The 26,008-nt window shown below is 40.5% G+C and overlaps 1 protein-coding gene across 1 annotated transcript in view; it reads left to right on the top strand.

Moving 5' to 3' along the window:
• LAMA3 (laminin subunit alpha 3) overlaps positions 1–26,008 on the top strand; it is a 244,789-nt gene that overhangs the window by 68,674 nt on the left and 150,107 nt on the right. The window contains exons 6-11 of the mRNA XM_073679182.1: positions 3,610–3,707; positions 6,059–6,174; positions 11,278–11,396; positions 16,951–17,041; positions 17,567–17,698; positions 23,563–23,628. Coding sequence (XP_073535283.1) covers positions 3,610–3,707; positions 6,059–6,174; positions 11,278–11,396; positions 16,951–17,041; positions 17,567–17,698; positions 23,563–23,628 — 622 coding nt within the window. The remainder of the gene's footprint in view (positions 1–3,609; positions 3,708–6,058; positions 6,175–11,277; positions 11,397–16,950; positions 17,042–17,566; positions 17,699–23,562; positions 23,629–26,008) is intronic.

The raw sequence follows: 26,008 nt of genomic DNA, 5'->3' as shown, positions 1-26,008 counted from the left end.
GAGGGGCAACACCCCGAAATATGTGACAGCAAATTCAGATTCTGGTTTAATTTTTATTCTAAGTCAGGTGGCAAGGCTCGCTAAAGGGTCAATATTAACTTAACTTTTAGGCTGGAGTCACACTAGAGTATAGCATCTGATGTGAGAGCATCAGATGTGATATGCTAATAACACTTGGCTCAAACTCTGCTGCGAGTGTGAACCGAGTGTCAGTGCTCTGTGCTCCGATCCTCTCGCACGAGAGAATCACATCACAGGTGCGGAGGACACGGAGAAAGTAATCTCTTTATCTCCTCTATTGCCAACGTCTGCGGGATTCGCACTGCACTCGGGTGACATCCAAGTGCAGTGCGATGTTTCACACGCACTCATAGACTTGTATGGGTGTGTGCGATCCGATTCCCACAGCCATTTGCAGCATGCTGCAATTGTTTTCGCAAGCTGAATCAGCATGAGGAAATAATCGCAGATGTGAGCTGCCCCAAAGTTTAACATTGGGCCGAGTGCTATCCAATTTTTTATTGGATTGCACACGTCGCAAATGTGAGCGAGCCCTTAGGATTGCTATTTCCAATAGGTGACACTAGAGTTCAAGTCTTCCTCTCTGATGAGCAATTTGCATATACATTAAAAATCATATCCATATTCTAACAAAAGATCCACATAACAAAGAAAAAGGCCGAAACATAATCATGTTGTCTTATGTTATGGCTGGCCTAACATAATCTAGTTTTTTTTCATTGAGTGACAAGAGTTTTCATAGTTTTTAAAAATTCCTAGAATTTTTATTAGTAAACCATTTTCAGCTAGGATGTAACATTTCAGCTTGTTTTCCCTAATTCACGATTAGAGGCCAGTGAAGGGGATTGTAAACTGTGGAGTAATAGCATGTTAGTTTTGGATGCAGCAGGCTGTTAGTAATCCAGCAAAATTAAACACTCAGATCACTGCTCAGAAATTACTATGAGGAAACTTGGAAGGGCCATCATAGACAAAATGAGGTTCCCTTCTCTGCATCTCAGCAAATGTCTACTGCAGGCTGTTGTTGGCAATTTAAAGGGAACCTGTCTGCAGGTTTTACATATTTTTTATAGAAATCTGATGTGCCAATCAAGAGAAATCTATTGTAGAAGCCAAATGCAAATCAGGCTAGGAGTGCACTTGGGGTGCGTCAGTGTACTTCGACTACTTGACCCACCCATACTACACTTCCTGCTTGATTTGCATATGGAACATCAGATCTCCACAAAAAAGGTAAATTTTTTGGGTGACAGTCACCTATTCAACCAAACCACCATATCAGATTCCCTTTAAATGTGTGACAGGTGATAAGGAACGCCTGCAAACAGGAATAGGTTGTGATAATAGGCATTTTATTGGCTGCATAAAACAGCTGCAGATTGTGCAGTAGATTGTGGTGGGATTTACTGCGTTAGCTGAAACCAGCAAAGATGCTGGGTATAGAAATGCAGGCAGCACAATAAATTAACTGTTGATAAAGTAGCCACGTGTGGTTCTGATATATTCATAAATTCTGTGAAATCTTTACCCATCAATTTGCAATGACCATGATCTCTATCGATCTCCAATACAATGCTAAAATACATTGCAATAGTTTATTCTAGTCTTTTATATAATATTATTTATATATATACAGTTGTGCTCAAAAGTTTACATACCCAGGCATAATTTTTCCTTTCTTGGCCTTGTTTCAGAGAGTATGAATGATAACAAAAAAAACCTTTTCTCCACTCATGGTTATTGGTTGGGTGAAGCCATTTATTGTCGAATTACTGTTTTTCTCTTTTTAAATCTTAACGACAACCAAAAACATCCAAATGACCCTGATCAAAAGTTCACATACCCCAGTTCTTAATACCGTGTATTGCCCCCTCTAACATCAATGACAGCTTGAAGTCTTTTGTGGTAGTTGTGAATGAGGTTCTTTATTTTCTCAGATGGTAAAGCTGCCCATTCTTCTTGACAAAAAGCCTCCAGTTCCTGTAAATTACTGGGCTGTCTAGCATGAACTGCGTGCTTGAGATCTCCCCAGAGCGGCTCAATGATATTGAGGTCAGGAGACTGAGATGGCCACTCCAGAGCCTTCACTTTGTTCTGCTGTAGAGAATGACAGGTCGACTTGGCCTTGTGTTTTGAATCGTTGTCATGTTGGAACGTCCAAGTACATCCCATGCGCAGCTTCCGGGCTGATGAGTGCAAATTTGCCTCCAGTATTTGCTGATAACGTGCTGCATTCATCTTTCCTTCAACTTTTACCAAGTTTCCTGTGCCTTTGTAGCTCACACATCCCCAAAACATCAGCGATCCACCTCCGTGCTTTACTGTAGGAATGTTGTTCCTTTCATCATAGGCCTTGTCGACCTCTCTCCAAATGTAACATTTATAGTTGTGGCCAAAAAGTTCAATTTTGGTCTCATCACTCCAAATTACCTTGTTCCAGAAGTTTTGAGGCTTCTCTTTGTGCTGTTTAGCGTATTGTAAGCGAGATACTTTGTGGCATTTGCACAGTAATGGCTTTCTTCAGGTGACTCGACCATGCAGCTCATTTTTCTTTAAGTGCTTTCTTATTGTACATCTTGAAACAGCCACACCGCTAGTTTTCAGAGAGTCCTGAATTTCAGTTGATGTTATTTGTGGTTTTTTCTTTTCATCCCGAACAATTTTCCTGGCATTTGTGGCCAAAATTTTTGTTGATCTACCTGACCGTGGTTTGGTTTTTACAGAGACCCTGATTTTCCATTTGTTAATCACAGTTTGAACGCTGCTGACTGGCATTATCAATTCCTTGGATATTTTTTTTGTATCCCTTTCCTGTGTTATACAGTTCAACTACCTTTTCCTGTAGATCCGTTGACAATTCTTTTGCTTTCCCCATGACTCACAATCCAGAAACATCAGTGGCTGGATGAAAGATGCAAGAGTCTGTCTGGATCCCAGAAACTCACTCAGCTTTAATGCACACACACTGATTACAAGCAAACAGGTCACATGTGAGGATGTTACCTTTAGTAGCCATTCAAACCCATTTGTGTCAAATTCTGTGCAAGTTATCAGGCCAAAATCACCAGGGTATGTGAACTTTTGATCAGGGTCATTAGGACGTTTTTGGTTGTCATTAAGATTTAAAAAGAGAAAACACAGTAGTTTGCCAATAAATGGCTTCACCCAACCTTATATATATATATATATATATATATATATGTATATATATATATATAAAAATATATATTTATATATACTGTATATACAGGTGCATCTCACAAAATTAGAATATCATCAAAAAGTTAGTTTATTTCAGTTCTTCAATACAAAAAGTGAACCTCATATATTATATAGAGTCTTTACAAACAGAGTGATCTATTTCCAATGTTTATTTCTGTTAGTGTTGATGACTATGGCTTACAGCCAATGAAAACACAAAAGTCATTATCTCAGTAAATTAGAATATTTTATAACAATAGCTTGAAAAATGTTTTTAAAATCCGAAATGTTGGCCCACTATATGTTTAAACAATGTTATATTTTAGTATTTATATGTTAAATTGTGTGTGTTTTTAAGCAACAGCTAATATACATTTATTTTTCTAGTATTATTATAGTATTAAGGATATAAGCATTGGTGGTCGCTGTGTATGCCATGGTCATGCTAATGTTTGCAGTGTACGGAGTTTTGGCAACCAGAACCTGTGAGTAACACTTGTTTGATTTAATGCTCTAAAAACGTTTAAGATTTGGGGATATGTGTGCATATATTTGTTTGAATTATGAATAAACTGTGTTTATGTTTGAAAAAGGGAAGAGAAAAAAACCTGGTCATCTAACTTACTGAACTTACAGAGTGCCTATGTCCTGTTAAAGATTGTCCTTTTTGATTTTATGAAAGAGTGTCAGCCCCAAACTGGTGATTTTACTAAATATGTTTGTGCCACAACTGCTGATAAGTGCTCCTAATACCTCCTGAAGGGGCCCCACTTTTGCTAGCACCTCAGGGTTGTGGGATCATGGCATGAAGAGCAGGATCCCACAACCCTTCGCTGCCCCTCTCACAGCGAAAGCACAAGATGTTATCTTGAGATCTTGCACTTTTCACTCACCCAGCTCTGCTGAACGGTAAGATCATTAGAGCATTTCTAGTCCCGCTTTTTCACTGCAAAAGGGGCCAAGGAGAGTTGTTGGATCGGTCTGGATGTTCTGGCGCACCTTCAGCAGACATTAGGGTTTTTTTCTGTGCACTTTTGACAATAATGTCTCTGTGATTTTTTTGTGAATACACGGTCCGCAAAAAAACCACGGACACATGAACAGCTCCATAGATTATAAGGCTTATGTATCTCCATGAAAAATGCACAACTGAATGAGGACTAAATATGGTTTTCAGGCATCAATGCACATGTAGAAATAACCTCATTCAGATGTATTCAGCAACAAATCTGCCATCCATCTGCATTATTAGCCTTCTTGAAAACATGGTTACTGGGAGAAAACTAACTTCATTCCTCCCAGGAGCCACCGACTTTCAGTCATAGAGGTGTTCCCCGGAGCGGCTTCAGTCAACACTCACAGCATTGTGAGTGACAGCTATAAGCACGCCCGTACACTTTGATTAGCAACTTCTGCAGCCAACCTCTATACAACAGCAATCAATTTATATCCTAGACCAGACCTCAAAATATATTCAGGCTCCAGACCAAACCCCTAAATTAATTCAGACCCTAAGCCAGACACTTTAATAAATTCAAACCAGACTCCAAAATTTATTCAGACTCCAATACCAAGCTCTTAAATAAGACCCAAGACCAAATTCCTAAACAAAAGATTTCAGATCCCCTAAACTATTACAGTCCCCCTTGCACAGAGCACTGGTCAGACTCAGGAGTTGTCTGGACCGGCATTGTTCTCCTTAGGTCGAGCTGCGGTTCTTCATTAAAAGGGTTATCTAGTCTTCTGCTAAAAGTCTGCAGTCATTTTATGTGACTGCAGTCCTCCGAACCCTTACAGAACATGCACCGCACGCTGCGATTTGTTTACTTCTGGCCTAGACATACTTAGCCTTAGTTCACTTGTATTGAGCGAGGCTGCACACGTCTAGTCGGCATGTGACCGCATGTATGCAAATTACAAATCGGAGGATCTTTTCTGCATACAGTGTGCGTGCTGTAAAGATTCAGAAGTCTGCAGTCACATCGAATGAAGACCTGACATCCCTTTTAAGGTATAGTAGGAAGTTGTATCTTTTTGTTTTAATCAAATCTAATTCTTTAAATAAAAGATTTACCTTACAGATTCGCTATTGCACCAATTCTGACACTTCTTGGGACTGTCTGTCAATCCCAGGAAGTATCAATATGGGTGAAGTGGAGGATAAGTAGGGTGACTTCTACTTATTTTACAAATCCACACTATTCTGAGGGTTTGTAACAAAAAAAATTAAGTGGCTTAAATTCCTTTTAAGGGTACTTTCACATTGGCCATGTTTTGTATCGGTACCCGCTCCTCTCCCATGAACGCCAGCTGCACACATGTTCTAGAATGCAAGACACATGTTCTGGATGCCCATCCCCCTCCAGCTGTACCCCTGCTTCCTTCCCTAGTGCCATCCTCTCATGTTCACATTACTCAGTCTGCTATAGACAGCTACAGTTTTACCTACCTAACCACATACAGAGACCTCCCCTGATTTACTATTTTAGGAAGCATTTTTGTGCAAAAATTCTTATACGGTACTTGTTGATATTCATCATCTCATATATAATTACAGTGCTCCTTGCTTTTTTAGTGATCTATAGGTACATTTATAAAAGGGCAGTCAGTAATTGAGAACATTATTTATCTGAATTTATGACCCACATGGGGTCTGAGCTGCCACAGTAATATAAATGCTGTTTTGTTAGCTTGTTACATTCCTAATTCTACTTACTAGGCAGAGCTTAAATAGAATTAATACAATAGAAATGGATATTTTCTGGTATGTTGATTACTTGTCCATTAACAAAACCTACTGTTCAGCTATTGATTTGCTGTACATTTTTGTGTGCAGGTATCGATGTGACTGCCAACATAACACATGTGGGGAAATATGTGACCACTGCTGCCCAGGGTACAATCAGAAGCCTTGGCGTCCTGCCAGTGTTGACACTGCCAATCAATGTGAACGTGAGTGCTTCTTTATCATTACTAGCATAGCAGTGAACCTGATCTAACTGCTTCTTCGCAGCTGTGCTCATATTCTCTCATCCGAGAGAATCGGATCATAGTAAACTGACGTTCGGCTCAAAATCTGATCAGAGTGTGAGCTGAGTGTGATGAGAGAATCATCAGTCATGTGAGCAAACCTGTATAGTGAATATGGTAATATATGTTTGGCATGAAATTGAAAAACTGCTTTATTTTTCTTGTTCGAGGGAAATTCTAAGACCCTTGTAAATATACTTTCATTTGACACTAAATATTCTACTAAAGCTTATTGACTTATGCGGTATGTGCACATGATCCGGGGCTGCTGCGGGTTTGACGCTGCGTGCTTATGCAGCGTCAAACCCGCAGTGGCCAGATGTTACAGCTTCTGGAAAATGGCATGCGCAAATTGAGATCTCGGGAGACAAGATCTCGGGAAACGAAATCTCGTCTGTCGAGATCTCGATCTGCACATGCTCTCGTGGCCAATTTACCTAAGCCCACCGCAGGGCTATGTATGGGAGAGGGAACGACCGCTCACCGCCAACTTCGTCTGAGGACGGGACCCGCAACATTGCCCCACTCCCGCCGCAGCCCTAGTCCTCCTGAATCAGCGACCCTTCTGAGAGGACAGGGCCCGTAGCCAGCAGCATCCCCCCCACTCCTTCCGCAGTTGCCGCCTACCTCTTGAAGCAGTAGCACTGGCTTCTGTGATCCCCGCTCCACCGCCGCCGCCCCCCAGGTAAAACGGATTATAAGGCGCATCATTTTATTTAAAAAAAACTTTTTTTTACTATTTTCCACCCCAAAATGTAGGATGCGTCTTATAATCCAGTGCGTCTTATAATCTGCAAAATACGGTATTTGACCTAAAACTACATCAGATTTTCACACAAGTCCTAAAAGTAGATAAAAAGAACAAAATCAAATAGTTTCGTTAAAATATTAGAATCTGGCGTGACCGCCTTGGACAGCTATAACTGCATCTACTAATTTCCAGTAATTGTTGATTAGAGGAATTTTAGCCCTTGAAGGAATTTTAGCCCATTCCTCCCTACTAAATAGCTTCAACTTTGTTATGTTGGTGGGTTTCTCCCATGAACTGCTCACTTCAGTCCTTCAGGACTTGGATTGGTAAAGTCCAAACTCTTTAGAGATGTTTTCTTAACCCTTTCCAGCCTCATGAGCATCTACCACTCTTCTTCTGTTTGTGCCATGGTCCTCTTCCACAAACGTGTTAGGAAGATCAGACTTTGATAGATCCCTGTTCTTTAAATAAAATAATGTTGCCTATTCATACATGATTGTCATCCCTTTGATTGAAACCACTAGACCCTATTTTCACCTTTGAATTTCCTACTAGTCAAAAAGGTTTGCACATTGTTGCCACTCATGTACATGTGATATTGGATCATTTTCCTTAATAAAAAAACAGGTCTAATATTTTTGACTCATTTGTTTGATTTAGTCCTTTTTATCTACTTTTAGGATTGGTGTGAATATCTGATGTAGTTTTAGCTGAAATATTATGCACAAGTATGGAAAATTCGCAAACTTTCCAGCACCACTGTAGTTAATAAAAACAATAGAAAAAAAGATTTGTTAACTAAAAATCACAAAACAAACATCTTATCGGTAATCATTTAATTATAATATTCCAATAAATAAGTTTGAAACAAAAGTTAGGGCATTTAACAATAAAAAAAACAAGAAAATGGTTAAATATGGTATTTTGTACAGGCTGTTAAAAACTTTAATAAAAATGAAACATTCTGGAATGCAAATTTGACAATTAATAGCCCGTGTAAATAGGCATAAAGAGTAAATCTCATGTTGTGAGATGCTATAATCAGACCAATCAGAAGAATAAGTTCTGCCCTTTTATGCTACAGCAAACCTATTCTTTACACAAAGCTAAACTGCGAAGATGTAGCCCCTCACTGCGATCCATTATTCTGGACAAGTATCCCCCAAATCCTCCTGCAAGTCTAAATATCGTCCTTGTATAACTGTCCAAGATTATAGAGTAGATTGAAGAATAAAATGCTCACTGCTGTGTAATGTGCTGAATTAAACAAAGTATTTGTTGTTCTGGCATTGCTGTACTTTAACAACAGGAAAGTCTTTCTGGGCCTTGGTAGCTATGAACATGCTTGAGCACAATTATCAGATCTTACATCTGAATTCCATTCCATATAGGTAAACAAACTGTTCACAACTTAGTTATGGTTACTCAGATTCCTCATTGGCACAGACAGTGCCCCCGTCTCCATCTCTCGAAGAGAAAGAAGACATGAAGTTACATAATTACATCACAAGGCTTAGATACTGTTGTCCCCCTTCATAAGCTCATAGCTATATGATCTGTACTATCGGGCTGATGCTTTATATTTATTGATATTTGAACTTGACACTTCGTTGTTTAGTATTTTGCTGGTTTTATATTCTATGCTTTATGCATTTGGACAATGTTTGGGGCACCATATCTGACCAATGTAATACCTTTAACATTTCTATATCACATGTATTATGCTTCCTATAATCTGACCCCAGGCGCTTTTGTTTTTTTGTACATGAGTTTTTTTCCCACGTGTTTGTTCAACTTCTTATGAAAGAATATTTAAAGTGTGAGATCATGCTGGTGATGATTGCTGTTAAACATGGTGCTTCTGCCAAGTGCAGGCTTTTTTAAAGCAGTTTTGGTCAATGGCCTTATAATTTAAATTATTTCATGTTGAACTGGACATATGACGCGCCCCCTGGGCCGTGGGGTACTCAGTGCCGGGCCGGTTGTTGCAGGGGATGATGTCACAGTGGCGGTGACCCAGGACGGTCATTCAAAAGGGGAATTTTTATAGGGGATTTATGTACAAAGTTCGTGACGCCACCTGTGGTATGCGGCTATATGGAGCCGCCGCTGCGGAGCAGGTCCTCTGGAGCTGATGTTAGTGCAGCAAAGCTGGTGTGGCTCTCCACAGGTAGAGCTTAGCTCCAGGGCAGTGTAGATGTATTAGGTTGTGCTGGGCGTTGCAGTGCAGGGGTGATGGCGCAGATAATAATCACAGAGACAGTGGGGTGCAGTCTTCCGAGTTTACTCACAGTTGTTAAGTTCCTCAGGTTACAGGTTCCGGACTACAGCTTCCCACGTCGTGCTGCGTTCACCAAGCAGGGGTTCAGCAATCCCTCAAGTAATGCAAGAGTGCCTGACAGGACCCCTTTCTATGTGCCTTCCTCAGTTGTCTTCCTGCGCTGGCTCTCGCCCTCCTGCCCTGCGCCTCACAATCAGTGTCCCAATCCGGTAGCCTCGGGTCTTGTCGGGCGACCTGTAGTCCCCTGGACGCTATGGGGCCACCTTCTCGGCGATATAATTGTGGTTGTGGCCACTGCACCTTGCAAGTACAGCAGCCTCCGGTTCCTAGCTGAGCCTTGTAGTTCTCCACTACTTTAGGGGCCGGTCCCCTATGCGGCTCGATCCCGCCTACGCCTGGCAGATTCGGGCGTACGGGTGGCCTCCAGCACTTCCCGTACCCCTGGGATCCCATCTGTTCCTGGAGCCTTTCTCCTGTTCTCTCTCCTCTTCTTGAGTCCTGGGCCTCTCCTCAGGCCCGCTCTGGAGCAGAGCTCTTGCAGAGTCTCTGCTCCCCTCACTTTCCTCCTCCAACACCACTCTCTCTCACTGACTGAACTTTCAAGATGGTTCCCTCTTTTATATCATTCCCTCACAAGTGCTCCCCTGATCTACGTACTCCACGAACACCCACTACATGGTTCCCCCTCACTAGGTTCCCCTCCACTCCAGCCAGGGACCAGGGACTGTGCTCTCCCTTAGGAGCAATCTCGCCCTGCCCTACTGAAGTGGATGTGTTGGATGCAGGTGTTAGGGTCCCGGGCAGAACTCTATCCTTACCTGAGAGTGGGATACCACACCTCTGGGTGAGATGCAGTACCTCTGTGGCGACTGAACCCTCAGGGGCGCCACCGACACACGATTTAATAGGTGCTGCAGGACAGAATAAAACATTTTGTGTTTTTTTTTATTTTTCTTCTCCGTTGCGGAGAAAATAGCTATCAAAAAATTGAATGTTATACTTACCTTCTGATTGCCTGCGGTGCGCTCGTCCTCCCATGGCGGCAGATCGCAGTGGACTGAAGGGCCTGCGCTGACGTCATAGTCATGTGACGGCAGGTCCTTCAGTGTAGTGTACCGCGATCTGCCGGCAGCCAGGACGGAGCGGAGCATGACTCCGGGGGCCATTGGAAGGTAAGTATAGATTTATTTTTTTATTTTTAACCATTCTTTAAGGTCACACTATGTAAATCCATGCCTTTTGCATGGATTTATATGGTGTGACCAAGTTGACAAGCACTTTCCAAGTGATGCTAAAATGGCTTGGAAAGCGTTTGTCAACCCGCATGCGGAAATGCATGTGAAGAACGCTTCACATCCGCATGTCCCTGGCAGGAAAAACGCATGTACAATCCGCATGTACAATCTGCATGTGTTTTTTTCTGCCAGGGAGATGCAGAAAAGCTCAGGAAAAATCCAGAGCATTTCTGCATCGTGGGCACATAGCCTAAGGCCACGGCCCCACTATCAGTATTTGGTCAGTATTCGGTCAGTATTTTTTCTCAGGAGTGGGAACCAAAACCAGGAGTGGGTGATAAATGCAGAATTGGTGACTTGTTTCTATTATACTTTTCTCTGATTGTTCTTCACCTGTTTTTTTGACCGAATACTGATAGTGGGGCCGTGGCCTAAGCAAGAGACTGAAAGTGCTCATAAGTCCAAGTGTATTCTGTATTCACCCACCCATCCTGACTTACAGCTGCGAGTACCGAGCAGTGTGAGAGGGGGCACTGAGGGGCTGTCAATCAGGGTAGGGGAGAGTAGATTGAGTTTAACCTTTCATGAAGGGTAAGAATACTGGATTCAGATCTAAGAGATTTAACTAGCATAGTATGGATTTTGTATTGTGAAATCTAGTGACAAATCCACTTTTAAGCCCATTATTATTAATATTTAAAAAATTGCAGGCAACAAGTCTTCTAATCACTAATGAATATCCTGTTTCCTCCCCATAGCTTGCAATTGTCACGGACATGCATCTGATTGCTATTATGATAGTGATGTAGACAATCGGCAAGCAAGTCTTGACATACATGGACAATACAGCGGTGGAGGAGTCTGCATTAACTGCCAGGTACTTGTTCATACAGTGCTTTGCTACAATACCTGTAGCATGTATATGTGTCTTCTCTAGTGTAATGTCTGCATTAGCTCAGTATCTACAGGTCAGCGATCAGTAAGTCAGTAATGGCTCACCCTCAGATTGATTTAGTACACGGAAGATTATACCTGTGCGGCTGTGCATTATGCAGAACAGTGCCGCATATAATATATTCATCTTTCATATTAAGTAAAGACAATCCCCTTAGCTCATAGATCCCAGTAGCATCTCTTAAACTTTTATTTACTTCATTGTTTTTTATTGCTTTGAATGTTTGGATTTTAGCACTATAAATAACCAATAATTCTAACAGCAAGAAAATGATGAAGAACAAGTATAAAAAAGATCCAAATGGCAATTCACTTTCATCTACTGCAGAAATATATTTATTTTCCTCACTGATATAGCGTCATTATTTCCTCAGCGCTTTACAGACATCATCATCACTGTCCCCACAATCTAAATTCTCTATCAGTATGTGTTGGGAGGGTGGGAGGAAACCAAACAAACTGCTTGCAGATGTTGTCCTTGGTGGGATTCGAACCCAGGACCCCAGCGCTGCAAAACAAAGCAACTATTTCTCTGATAAGATATACGGTATTACAAAGTTTCCTATTTTCATGTGTACTATTGATTTATGAAATAAAAATTAAAACGACAGTTATTCTTTAAGTATTGGAAGTCCTGGAAGTACTGGTACAACAAGACCTGTTGTTTTGTAGATCTCTATCCATTCAATTGCCTAGATCCTTATACTTTCCCGTCTTGGCCTGATTCATGCACAACAACTTCAAGAACTAACTGTTCACCTGTTGCCTCATCTATTCCACTACTTGACAGGTGACATTGTCACAAGAAAATGATACTTAACTAACCTATCAGTGGTTTTAATGGCATGGTGGTATAAAAGGCAATTTCCCTTTAAAGTGCACAATACAGTAAGCCCATATTTAAAGGCACATTGCATTATACATCTGCTACCTAATGGATAATCAAGAAGATCAGAATATACAGTAGAAATGCACAAATGAGGAAAAAAGAGTAATTTTCTCCTTATGAAACAGTTCGTGACTCGCCCCCTGGGCCGTGGGGTACTCGGTAGCCGGGCCGGTCGATGCTGGGGGATGTCACAGTGGCGGTGACCCGGTCCGTGACCCAGGGCGGTCAATTAAAGGGGAAAAGTAAAAGGGAATAAAGTTTTTATAGAGATAATGTTCGTGACGCCACCTGTGGTATGCGGCTATATGGAGCCGTCGCTGCGGTGCTGATCCTCTGGAGCTGATGGTGATGCAGCAGAGTTGGTTCAGCTCTCCACAGGCAGAGCTTAGCTCCAGGGCAGTGTAGCGATGACTTAATGAGGTAGATGTTGCTGTGCGGGGTGGTGCAGGTGATGGCGCAGATAATAATTCTAGGACACAGTGGGGTGCAGTCTTCAGATTTACTCACAGTTGTCAGACTCCAGGTTCCCAGTACCAGGGTAACCTCCCACGTCGTCTTGCATTCACCAAGGAAGGGGTTCAGAAATCCCTCAGGTATTTCAGGAGTACTTAACGGGACCCCATTCTGTGTGCCTTCCTCAGTCGTCTTCCTGCGCTGGCTCTCGCCCTCCTGCCCTGCGCCTCGCAACCAGTGTCCCAAGCCGGTAGCCTCGGATTTTGGCGGGCAACCTGCAGTCCCCTGAATCCTATGTGGCTACCTTTTTAGCGATTTAGTTGCGGTTGTGAGCAGCTGCACCCTGAAAGTGCAGTAGCCTCCGGTTTCTAGCTGAGCCTTGTAGTTCTCCACTAGTTAGGAGCCGGTTCCCTCTGCGGCCTGATCCCTCCACGTCCTGGTAGATTCGGGCGCACGGGTGGCACCCACACTTCCCGTGCCCCTGGGATCTCCTCTGTTCCTCTTGGAGCCTTCCCTCTGCTCCCGTCCTCTTCCAGCCTGTCCTCCTGGGCCTCTCAATCTAGGCCCTCTCCTCTGAGCAGAGCTCCTGCTCCCACTACTTCTCCTCAGACTGTCTGACTCCCCCAAGATGGTTCCCCCTTCTATACCCCTTCTCAAGTGCTCCGCTGAACTACTTCCTCCACCCACACCCACTACATGGTTCCCCCTCTCTCGGTTCCCCCCACTTCCAACCAGGGACAGGGCTCAGCATAAGCCAGTGCATCTAGCCCCGCCTGCTGGACTGGAATGGTGTAGTGTTGGGTGGGTCTCGGGCAGTACTCCCTCCTTACCTGAGAGTGGGGCACCACACCTCTGGGTGAGATGCAGTACCTCTGTGGCGACTGAACCTGCAGGGGCACCACAGTTGCACTTACTTGGATAGGGGCTGACCTGTGGCTAATTTGCACTGTTAAGTAAGAAAAACTCCATATCCTTTCTGAAAACAATTAGTATCAGTAGATTTCAAGGTGGGAAGAAATCTGTATGATGCAACATCCATCAGTGTTTTGGGTACGAGTTTCATCAGTGTTTGGTCAGTGTGTCAGTTTTTACCATCAGTGTTTTATCAGTAATTTTCACTGATGAAAAAATAAATTGCAAAGATTCTCCTATGCATTACATTGTTAATCATGGACTGCACATTGATGGCATCCATATTCACAAACCGCATAATTGTATGGTTATGACTCGTATCAAAAACAGATATGTCACTATGATTTTTTTTGTAGTCATGAGGTCCCTCAATAAGCATGGACATGTGAACAGCTCCATAGACTATAATATGTACGTGTTTTGTCCATGAAAAACATGGATAGAACTTGTACATGACTCACGGACATCTGAATGATAAATGTTCTTGCGTGAAAAGTTAGATTATGTTTTAGTTGTTTGTGAATACTGGTATAACATTTACCATGCGAAGTAAAATACAACCAGCATTCCCATTAGGATTATTGTAATATAGATGAATTAATAAAACCTGTGTTATAGAGTTAGTTGGAATGGAGTCAGTATGTGTCTGTTACCTCTAAAAAGAGTGTTCTCAAGTTTAAAAGGTATCTCCTATCCATGGGATAGGGGATAAGTTTCCAACTGTTGGGTTCTGACCGCCGTGGCTTCCACCAATCCCAAAACCTGGGGCTCTAAATAGCTCCAGCTGAATGTAGCAGAAGACGATCATGCACTCCCGTTCCTTTCATTCTTAATGGGAGTGCTGGAGATTGCTGAGCGCACCGCTCGGCTGATCTTTGGCACTCCTATTAGAATGAATGGAGTGTCAGTGTGCATGATTGTCTTCTGCTACATTCAACCAGGGTTCTTCCAAGACCCGGATCGGTGGAAGCAATGGCGATCAGACCCCAACAATCGGAAAGTTATCCTGTAGATAGGGGATAACGTTTATACTTGAGAACACTTGTATAAGGCTATATTCACCCATCCTTCATCCTTTTCCATTTTTACATCTATATAAAAAACAAGCATTTTCTCTTCTATCTCATCAGTTTTGCAGCTGTGTTTCATCCATTTTTTCTCATCCAAAAACTGAAGGAGATTAACTGAACTTTATTCCATTTAGGGTTTGTGCACATAATCAGTGTTCACTGCGGATTGGACACAGTGCAAGTTCTCTGCGTGCAATCCTCAGTGACCAGATGTTACAGCATAGTGGATGGGATTTATACAAATCCCATGTCCACTATGTGTCTGCAGCACACCTGCGGAAACTGACATGTGGCGCGTCTTTCCAGACTGCAGAATATCAATTTCTCCTGCGGGTCCGCATGCGGACTTTCCCCATAGACCTAATCTCTATGGGAAAAGGCCGCTTGTGAGAAAAAAAAAAACGGCCACCGCTCATTTGCATAATGAGCGCAAGCCGGAGGCGGCTCATCCGCAGGCTCGGGGCCGCAGTCGGCTCCGGATCGTGTGGCTGTAGCCTTACACTCAGCAGCAGATGAATTAAAAATTGATGAAAATGAATGCCAAATTATGGAAACTCAATGCCTATTTTTTATCTGTTTTTGATGCATCTCCATTAGCTTGAATCTCATTCTAAAACCTTATGAGGATAGGACTTGCACTGAGTTTGATGCAACAGACACAGATCCATTTAAAAAACAAACAGATGTGTGAATGGTTCCATTAAACTCTATGAGTTAGGGGATTGTCAGTTTTAAAAATATTCAATGAATGAGAAAGACAGATATGTGAATGTAGCCTAACTCTCAAATAAGATAAAGTGTAAGGTAAAGATATTATACTGTCCATGAATTCTATGTAAGTATTAGTAAGGCAGAGTATGTCATGTAGTTTCTTGTCTATTGAGTGCGTCAGGAGATGAGAAAGCTCAACCCTCTGAACAACTGTAGTTACTTAGGCAATGGGACTATATCACGGCTGTATTTACTGTACTATTTGTGATGATGGATAGGATTCTTAGAAGGTAATGGCATGAACTAGCTTGTTTTCATGAAATCCAGCATGCAGTGTATAGTATTACTATGCAGTATAGATTTACCAATATTAGGTAGGCAGAAAAAATTGTTCCAGCTCATAGTACAGCCAGTAGTAGGCAATCTCTAGAAGCTGACATATAGGAGGGGCTGTGCAGGAACAGCTCAGTATCCATGCAGATGACATGAATAACTGGTTTGCATCTGTGCTGAAAACAATACACTTGAGTGTTATCCATTCAAGTCCTAAAATTAATGTCTCTAGAATTATATCTCAGTTAAATTTAAGGAACAGAAGTGCTGACGCCATGTTGTCAACATGCCCAAGCAATTTTTCAAATTATTTTGGACACCAGTGACGCACCCTGGGAACCTAATCATTGTCATCAGTGTTTGACTGGCCCACCGGATAGTCGGAGAATCCTCCGGTGGGCCCTGGCTTCTCCTTGAGGGAAGTCTATAGTGCAGACTATGGGGATTTTGAGTTGGGGAGATCCCAGAACCCCATCTGGATTTCAACGGTATCTGAGCAATCACGTGATAACCAATCGAATCAGCAGGCAGAGCCGAATCCTAACATTGTGTATCTTACAGTTACACCACTTGATACAGTGCTTGATGAAAATGAGCCCAGATCTGAAAAGCCCCTTTAATGATAATGCATTGGTTTTGTATAGATGAAAGGTCAGCCCTCAGATTCAAGTTCTCTGATGGGCCCAATGTTCCTCAGTCTGACACTGATTGTCATCCACTTTCTCCCTGCATTATTGCCTGGTATAATGAACCAATGAATGAAATGAAAGCTAATCTTAAAAAAAAATGTTGTGTCATTTTAATAGCGGGATATGCTGTTACATTTCATCTTCAGAGATAAGCGAGTAATTGGTATCACAATATAACAGTAGTTTTGTCCTAGAAATACATTTATTTTCAGCATTTACATAGTGTTATTTTGGTGGAAGCTTAGACATTGAACACTGGACATTATTATTGAATTACCCTGTAACATGTATAGAGCAGAACTTGGAGAAGTATCTCTGAATTGTCCCTTTATTACTTATGCTAAGTCTCTGATAATATTCCCACTTCCTGAACAATATTTTCATGTCTTTTTTTGTCCGTTTTTTTCCCCTCACTTGTAGCATAACACAGCCGGTATAAATTGCGAGAAGTGCGCTGTAGGATATTTTAGGCCTTATGGGATCCCAAAAGAAGCTGCGCATGGCTGCATACGTAAGTTTTCTATACATTTCTTTACCATTTGTCTATGAATAGATGTTGCTATAACATCAAATATTAGTAGACCTTTTAGCAGTGGAGTGAGGAAATGCAGGTGAAAAAGCTCCCTTATTTTACATGATTTTCTGAAAAGGGGGTAAAAATGGGGCCATGTTCACATGATGCTTTCCTGATGCTATTTTCAGACAATCGCGGCACAACCGTATCCTGAACGCATCATGTGAACTGGGCCTTACACCTTTGTACATTGTAACATATATTCTGCATATGGCATTTCAATGGGATTATCCTCTATTATGCATTTTTATAGGTGCAGGAGAAATACCTATGTGGTTAAATATAAGAATAGATTTCACAAAGGGCTCATCTTATAATTTATGGAGTAAAGAGCTGAGACCTTCCATGGTTATTGCTTCATGTGATAATTCCTTCTCTGTGGGCATTATATTGTGTGGTTAATTTGACACTTATGATAATGTAATAGAATAATAATAAGAATTCATTAATAATATTCCCCAGCTTGCAGCTGTAACCCTGATCATGCTGATGGCTGTGAGGAAGGGTCAGGAAGGTGCTACTGCAGGCCCAACTTTAGTGGAAATAGCTGCGAGAGGTGTGCTGAAGGCTACTATGGGTACCCAGTCTGTCTGAGTAAGTAATGAAGAAATGACCTCTATTCATTTTATTTGTGTAAAAGTTTACATCAGTAATTACATGAAACACAAAACCTATTAGCTCTGCTCCAGTCTACTAATAGATGGTCAAGGGAGAAACAAATGGTTGATGGATAAAAAATTTTTTCGTTAAATCCCGTATATTCTCGAGTATAAGCCGACCCGAATATAAGCCGAGGCAACTAATTTTACCACAAAAAACTGGGAAAACTTATTGACTCGAGTATAAGCCTAGGGTGGGAAATGCTGCAGCTACTGGTAAATTTCCCCATCCTGGTAAGCATGGCCCACTCATCCCCAATCCTGGTATGCATGTCCCCCTCATCCCCAGTTCTGGTATGACCCCCTCATCCCCAATCCTGGTATGCATGACCCATTGAGAGCTGTTTTGACCCCATGTTGTAAGATCACAGCAACAGCTTCCAAATGCAAATGCCACACCTGGAATCAGCTGCAGACCTTTTACCTGCTTAACTGGTGATGGATTAGCCAGGGAATAGTCCATGCAGCCCATTAAAGAGCCGTTGAGATATATGTCCAATAACTTTTGGTCCGTTTAAAAAGAAGCAGCTACATATTAAATAGCTGTAATTCCTAAACCCTTACTCCAATTAGAGTGTGAATGCCCTCATATTAAAGCTGAAAGTCTGCACTTTAAGCTCATATTGATTAAATAACTGTATCTTGAATGTGTTTTGGTAAAGAGCTACAATGCCAAAACTTGTGTCACTGTCCAAATATTTCTGGACCTACTCGTAACTGTTGCTGCAGACTGATAAAGAATATACAGAAATAGGGCAATATGACTGCAAAAGGAAAGAGAATGGTGACGGAAATTTCAGTATAAGTTGCAGAAGTTTTGCTTCATTCACGTGTCAGTGATTGAGACATGTATGCTGTCCATTCTTTTAACTGACAGCACATGGGACTTTTCACATATCCCATTTTTTATCAGTAGTTAAAAAAAAGCAAAGACAAGTTTGAGTTTGGTCCGATTGTAGCACTTTGTTTTTCACTGAATGATAGCTCTCAGAAGGTTTCGACGCTTGCAGCTGTAAGCCTGAGCGTTCAGATGGCTGTGGGGGAAGGTCAGGAAGGTGCTATTGCTTGCCCAACTTTAGTGGAAACGGTGAGAGGTGTGCTGAAGGCTACTATGGGCTCCCAGTCTGTCTATTTTATTTGTATAACCAATCTGTGGCCTGTTTATTCTTCACTGTCTGGTTGCTCGCAAAAGAGATGGAAAATCTCCATCAGTTCAGGGGTTTTTTTTGCATACAAACAAAAAGAGATGATGGTAAAAATGGATGAAAAACGTATCCAACACTACAACACAAAGTGTGCTAGATTTACACATGTGAAAAATCACGAGCGTATGATTAAGGCCTATAGGGGAAGAGTGCTGTATGATGGGGACTGCCTTACTAAAACGTACACCTTGTCATATTTATAGAGCAGTGTTAAACCATAACCCAGATGAAATGGCAGTCAGCTAATAATGGATGTACGTGGAGGTACAATATGGGTTTATGGCAGGCTACATGAGCGTGTACAACATATGCACAGCATTGCAGCACTTTGTTTGTTATAGACAGTATGACAAAACCTTACAAATCTTTGAGGTAGAATACTTCGGTCTGGTTGAAAGCAATGGAATAAGTTCTGTTTAAACAGATTTTTTTCCCACAAATACCAGTGAATTAAATACAAAGCGTCCTGTGTCTGTACAGAGGGCAAACACTTAGAGAGTAAATAATGACACAAGTGAAAAGTACCTGAACATTATTTCTGCTTTCTGTGAAGTTGTATTTCTTTGGAGGAATACCAATCTTTGAGTTCATACCACTACATTTGTTAAGTGCTGCGACATTAATAGAATGAACTGCGAAACTCTGTTGACTTAAATTGCTCCACCCGAGTGCTTCATTTAGGTTAAGTTCCCACAATGAATTTTGCTGAGTTTTTGACGCTGCATATTTTTGCTGAGCAAAAGACAGTTCCAGCAAAGTGGATGGGATTTATAGAAATCTCATGCCCTCTGTGCTTTTTTTTTTGACTCTGTGTAATCTGACCTGCGGTACGTGTTTTAAATCCGCAACATGTCAATTTCTCTTGTGTGTACGCTGAGTTTTGTGTGAGAATTTTCAACATCGCATTGCATTAGATGTGGAAAAACAGCAGGTCAAAAATACATATGGGTTTTTAGTGCCTTTCCGTTAAGGAAACACACTAAAACGCATGTGATCCTCTGCACATGACTGTATGAATAAATTTTTGTAGAATTCAAATATCAGGAATTTTAAAAAACAAAGCAGCTTTATTTAAAATATGACAAACCAAAAAGAGACAAAAAGACATGTAAAAGAACTAACTCAAAAATGCAATGAAAAACACAAGTGACCTAATTTACATAGTTTCATAGTTTTTAAATTTGAAGGTAGTCTTAAGTCCATTGAGTTCAACCTATAGCCTAACATGTAAATCAGGAGGAAGGCAAAACCCCATGCGGCAAATGCTGATAGCTTCAGATTAGGGGAAAACTTCCTTCCTGACTCCACATACGGCAATCAGAATAGTTCACTGGATCAATGTCCGATTACAGAATGTAGTGCCCATAACCTGTAATATTATATTTTTCCCTAAAGGCATCCAGGCCCTTCTTGAACTTATGTAGTAAATCAACTATTACAGCATCATGTGCCAGAGAGTTTCATAGTGTCACTGCTCTTACAATAAAGAATCTGCATCTGTCATTATGATTAAACCTTCTTTCCCTAGACATAGAGGATGCCCCCTTGTCACTCTCGTAGGCCTAGGTCTAAAGAAATCATCAGAAATTTCTCTGTACTGTCCACTCATATTTTTACATTGTAATAAGATTGCCCCTAAGCTTTTGATTTTTCAAACTGACTAACCCCAAGTTTGATAACCTATCTTGGTTTTGCAGTCCACCTCTTCCCTTAATAACATTGGTTGCTGTTCTCTGCACCCGCTCTAATTCAGCTATGTCCTTCTTTTATACCAGAGAACAAAATTGTTCACAGTATTCTAAGTGTGGCCGCCCTAGAGACTTGTTCTTGTCAGGAGCGTCTATGCCTCTTTAAGTGCATCCCATTATTTTATTTGCCTTGGCAGCAGCTGCCTGACACTGGTCACTAAGGCCACGTTCCTTTGTTTCGTATTTTACCTCCCCTGATTTTGGCTTACAAAATACTGATGAACAATCAGACGAAAAGTATAATAGAAACACGTGCACCACTACTGAATTTTTCACCAACTCTTGGTTTAGGCTTACAAATGCTGATGTGAAATAGTGACCAAATAGTGAACTTGTGAATGAGGCTATAAATTGAGTTTTCCATCCACCCATTAGCCAAAGTCTTTTTCAGTAACAGTTTTACCCAGTGTTTTAGAATTTAATGCATAATTATACATCGTATTTCCTCTATCCAAGTGCATAACCTTACATTTAACTACATTAAACCTCAAGTGCCATTTCTCAGCTCAAGCCTCCAGCTTATATAAATCCCTCTGCAACAGTAAATGATCCTCTTTTGTGTTGATTATCTTGCAGAGTTTAGTATCATGTGAAAACATTGATATAAATCCTAATCTGTTTGCCCTCTACAAGGTCACTAAAAAATAATGTATGTTAAAAAGAAGAGGGCCCAATACTGATCCCTGTGGTACCTGACTGTTAACTGTGATGCAACCTGGGTGTGTTCCATTAATAACCAGCCTTTGTTTCCTATCCAGCCAGTTGTTAAGCTGAGGTTTAAATGGTTAAAACACAGGTTATACTGAGTATTTTCTCACAAAACTATATATCAATCTACTCAGCCAATCCTGCCCTATAGCAAGGTGCCTGCAGATTGGATTCATTCATTAATTTCTGTATTCTTATTTGTTGGTCTATGATATAAATGTGCCATAATGTGATATTAATGGTGATGATCTGCGCACCGGAAAAACTTTCTTTTATCTGTCGGTCAACTTAGGACACGTTCCTTGTGACTCCTTACCACGGACTAAACGAAACCAGAACTCGTTGTAAATATTGATAATTAAAGGTGACGCAGTGTTTGATATCAGGGAGGAATGAGACTGAAAGGTAACATGAAACTCTGTGACTCATCCTCTCATTATATTGGGAAAGCAAGGTTGAATATTAGACTGCTTATCTTCTTCTATTATGCAGTCAATGTTTCATTGTTTAATGTTTCATTAGGCACGAATGGCTCTGTAAGGCACCGTACAGGCCATATAGTACTGACTGAGATGTTAGAGTGGTAAATAAAGTTTAGTAATTACATTATGCTTTTCTGGCAAACAAACATATTTCCATTTTTCTGCTTTGTTATGTTCTCCACTTTTTTAAAAACAATAACAGGAATTGCAGCCATATTGGTTGTTACCGCTTCCCCCAATGACTTAAGTGAGATGTTACTTATTGATCACCAAATCAATTCTGTTCATTCAGATTTAGTTATAAATTGAGAAAATTATAATTTTCAGGCCTTATTTATGTCATAACTGACCAAGAAAAGCAGAATAAGTAAAATTGTGGCCTCTGAGACCAAAAATCATTGATACAACTTAAAGGGGTTGTTCCACAAAGTACACTTTAATCAATAGATCTTGGAATAAAAATAAGTTTCACAATTAGATGTGTTAATAAAATGTCCCTGTGCTGAGATAATCTTATAAATGTGCCCTGCTGTGTACTGTGTAATGGCTGCGTCTGACCATACAGGAACATGGTCTGATCATACCACAGCTCCTGGGCAGGGGAGGAAGCAAAAGAGTATACAGACAGGACAGCATGGGATCGCACCTGCTGATTTCTGTAGAGAAAAGTATTTTCCCTGCCTGTAAAACTTGTTTCACCTCACAGAAAGAATTAGCTGTGATCCCCTCCTGTCCTGTCTGTATACTCTTTTGCATCGCCCCTGCCCAGGAGCTGTGGTATGTTCAGACCGTGTTCCTGCACGGTCGGACACAGCCATTACACAGGGGCACATTTATAAGATTATCTCAGGACAGGAACATTTTTTTTAACTCATCCAATTGTGTAACTTATTTTTATTCCAATATTTCTTAACTAAAATGTACTTCTTTCCTGGGAAAACCCCTTTAAGAAAAATCTGTAATGGAACAAAATGTTGTCATATGGATTACTAAATGTATATAATTGATTTGTTGATTAATAAATAACTTAACATTTACCTCGTTCTGGAGTGCTGTAGATTTCATGTGCATTTTCAGTGTCTTGAAGAATCCTTCCGCATAGCACCCTTTTGAGATTAGAAACTGAATCATTTATATGTATTAATAGTATAACTATCATGGCTGCAACTCCATATGTAAATTTGTTATCAAATCGGTTATAGCAAAGGAGATAAATTCCAATATCTCCATATGTAATTTTTACATAATTACAAACATTGGCGATTACTCTTATTTATTGACTATTTTGTCATAAATGTCTGATCACCGGAGATCACACTGCTCACTCCCTAACTGATGCCAGGAACAGAGAAGAGCCTGGGTACCAAAAAGTTTTGGCTGCTTGTAAGCAGGAATTAAAATCGATGTGGATTTGGCTATTTCCATCCATACGGGATTGGTGACAATGATGACGCGACGCCATTTCCTGATCAGGGATTTATGGTATAATTATGGAAGATTGACAAATTCCATGTACGAAGAGGTTTTTTCTCTATTGTGAAAGACAAAAATGAAAAAAAATCTAAAACTATAGAACAGAAATTCTGCTTCTTTTCTCTCACAGAGATATTGGATAGGCGATAACACATGGTCATTTTTTATTTTTTTTATTTTTAGGAATTCCTTTTTATCCTGTTCCTACCACATCAATTCCTGTGGAACCAACTGCTGGAAATATAAAAGGCAAGAGATTACCGTTCTCAGTAAAACTATTATCAACTATATTATTTAGCAATTTAGAGTGATGCATACTCTTTTTTTCAGGTTTTTTTTTTCTCCTGATTGTAGATTCATTATATGAAATATCAATATTGGGAATGGCAAATCAAATAGGCTGAAATGTTTTTTTTGTTGTTGTTTTTTTTAATCTGTTCATTTTTTTCTGCTACTATGGGAGCCCCCCTTCAAATTCTAAAGCCATTTTCATATGATAGTAAAGGTTTTTGGTATTACATCTGAATCACTGTGACTTGTATCTGATATTTTTCCTGAAACAGAAACTCTAGTGATCATCAACTGATCAACAAATTAAAGATTAGCTGTCATTATACTTTTTATTTCAATAAATCAATAGTACACATGAAAATAAGAAACTTTGACATTTGCCTTATTAGAGATATCTGCATCTTTTTCCTCCTGTCTGATTATTTATTCTCAAAATTCTCAACTCAGGAGTAAAATCTTCAATAAATTTAGATTTTCCCATTACTTAGATAGGAGGTAACAAGTGGTGCTCATCAAGTTCTATGGAACTTCCAGTAGAATTTCTGTCTCTGCCTCTGGCTCACCCCCCCCCCCCCCCGATCCCTCTTTGCCACCCATTTCCATAGAATTTTAAAAGCACCAACTGGCATCTCCTATTTTACTTATTTGAAAATCTGTCTTCACTGAATACAAATTTTACCCATAAATTTAGAGTGAAATATCAATCCCAGAGGGTGAAAAAAGCATATTTATCTAATATAATAAATTACAAAGTTGCTTATTATCAAGTGTACTATTGATTTATGAAATAATAATTTTAGTTCCTCTCTAACCCCTCAGTATTAGCATAAAACAGAAGGACTCAACTACAAGAGATCACACATACACTCTGTGCAGAATTAGCAGGCAATTTGTATTTTTGATGACTAATTTTATTATTGAACTACAGTGTTGTTGAGTAAGTGCAAAAGTTTATGAAACCTGAATATTGAAGAAAGTAAAAGCGAGGTTTTGTCTTTCTTAGGAGAATATCTAAATGTGCAGAATTATTGGGAAACTGTTAATGTGCAGAATTATTATACAACTAAATGAAAAATGTAAATTTTCCATCTGAATTGTTTCATTTCATGTGAAAATGAGAATAATAAACAGACAACTCAAAATTTACAAAATTACTTTTCTGACAAAAAAAATATCAGTGACCAATATAGCCTCGTAAAAGCAAGATGTGGTAATATTAAAATGTAACTTTTATTTGATATGCAATAAAATAGATCAAAGTGAGTATCTACTCAAATCACAAATTAAACACACAAGGTCCTCATGACCCCAAATCCAGAGACAAGTGCATGTACTGATATAAAATTCTAAAGCAGAAAATTTTAGTAAGTATATATATCAACCACTAAAATTAGTATAACTTTAGCCAAAGTCTATACCCACACAGATCCAATGCATACCCAGAAGATATTGCAGTAAGGTAGGTTAAAGATAATAGTTATACACCTACCTAAGAAACTAGGCAAATGGTGACCAGGTCTACGCAAATTGCACTTAGGAACACTGATAATTTAGAGTCCGACATAAGTATAATAAAAGGTGCTACTGTGCTGCACACCTATCCTTTAGATAACAAACATACAGGACAAACATCTAAATACACAAATCACCACAGAAAACACATAGTGCAATAAGACAAACTCTGTCTGTCATAAGTCAGAACAAACCTCTCAAAGAATGCAAAGGACTCCTACTGTAGAAAAAACTGAAACAGTCTTACCAAGTCCTGCAAATCAGTATGGCTCACTCAGTGCCAGTGTGGCATCAATCTCATAAGTCCCACTAACTGGTCACATAGAAGAGAGATAGAGGTGCGGTGCTCCCTACGCATTTCCTCTCATCCAGATTCACCAGGGGAGACTTTCATGACTGGGAATGCTCCAGCATAACTGACCATCCAGTCGTTATCCTCCTAGGTGGTCACATTTGACCATGAGCGCCATAATAGCTGCCACCATGGAGCTTCTATTTATGCCTGCCGCCCTTAGAGTTCACGGCTGCATCATTTCCGGTCGCGTCTGACCTACTTCCGGCATCTGGAGCGCAAGCTTCAGCCGTGGAGCGCATCCTCAGCCGCCTGGTCATCATTTCTGGTAACGTAGTGCTGCCACCGGTCACCGGAACGCATAATATAGCAGTGGAACGCACTTGTGCATTGAGAGGCAGCGCTATGTTCTAGGCGGTCATACGCTACTTAGGGACCGCAGAGAAGCAGTGCCATGTTAGAGGCAGTCACACATAAACAATATAGCCTCCCTTCTTTTCAATAACAGTCATAAATCTTCCATCCATGGAGTCT

The sequence above is a fragment of the Phyllobates terribilis genome, unplaced genomic scaffold (assembly GCF_046119375.1).
Source record: "Phyllobates terribilis strain yellow unplaced genomic scaffold, ASM4611937v1 Scaffold_4__5_contigs__length_816908805, whole genome shotgun sequence".
Classification (NCBI taxonomy): Eukaryota; Metazoa; Chordata; class Amphibia; order Anura; family Dendrobatidae; genus Phyllobates; species Phyllobates terribilis.
Note: the sequence above shows the minus strand (reverse complement) of the source record. Positions and strands in the feature narration are given on the sequence as shown.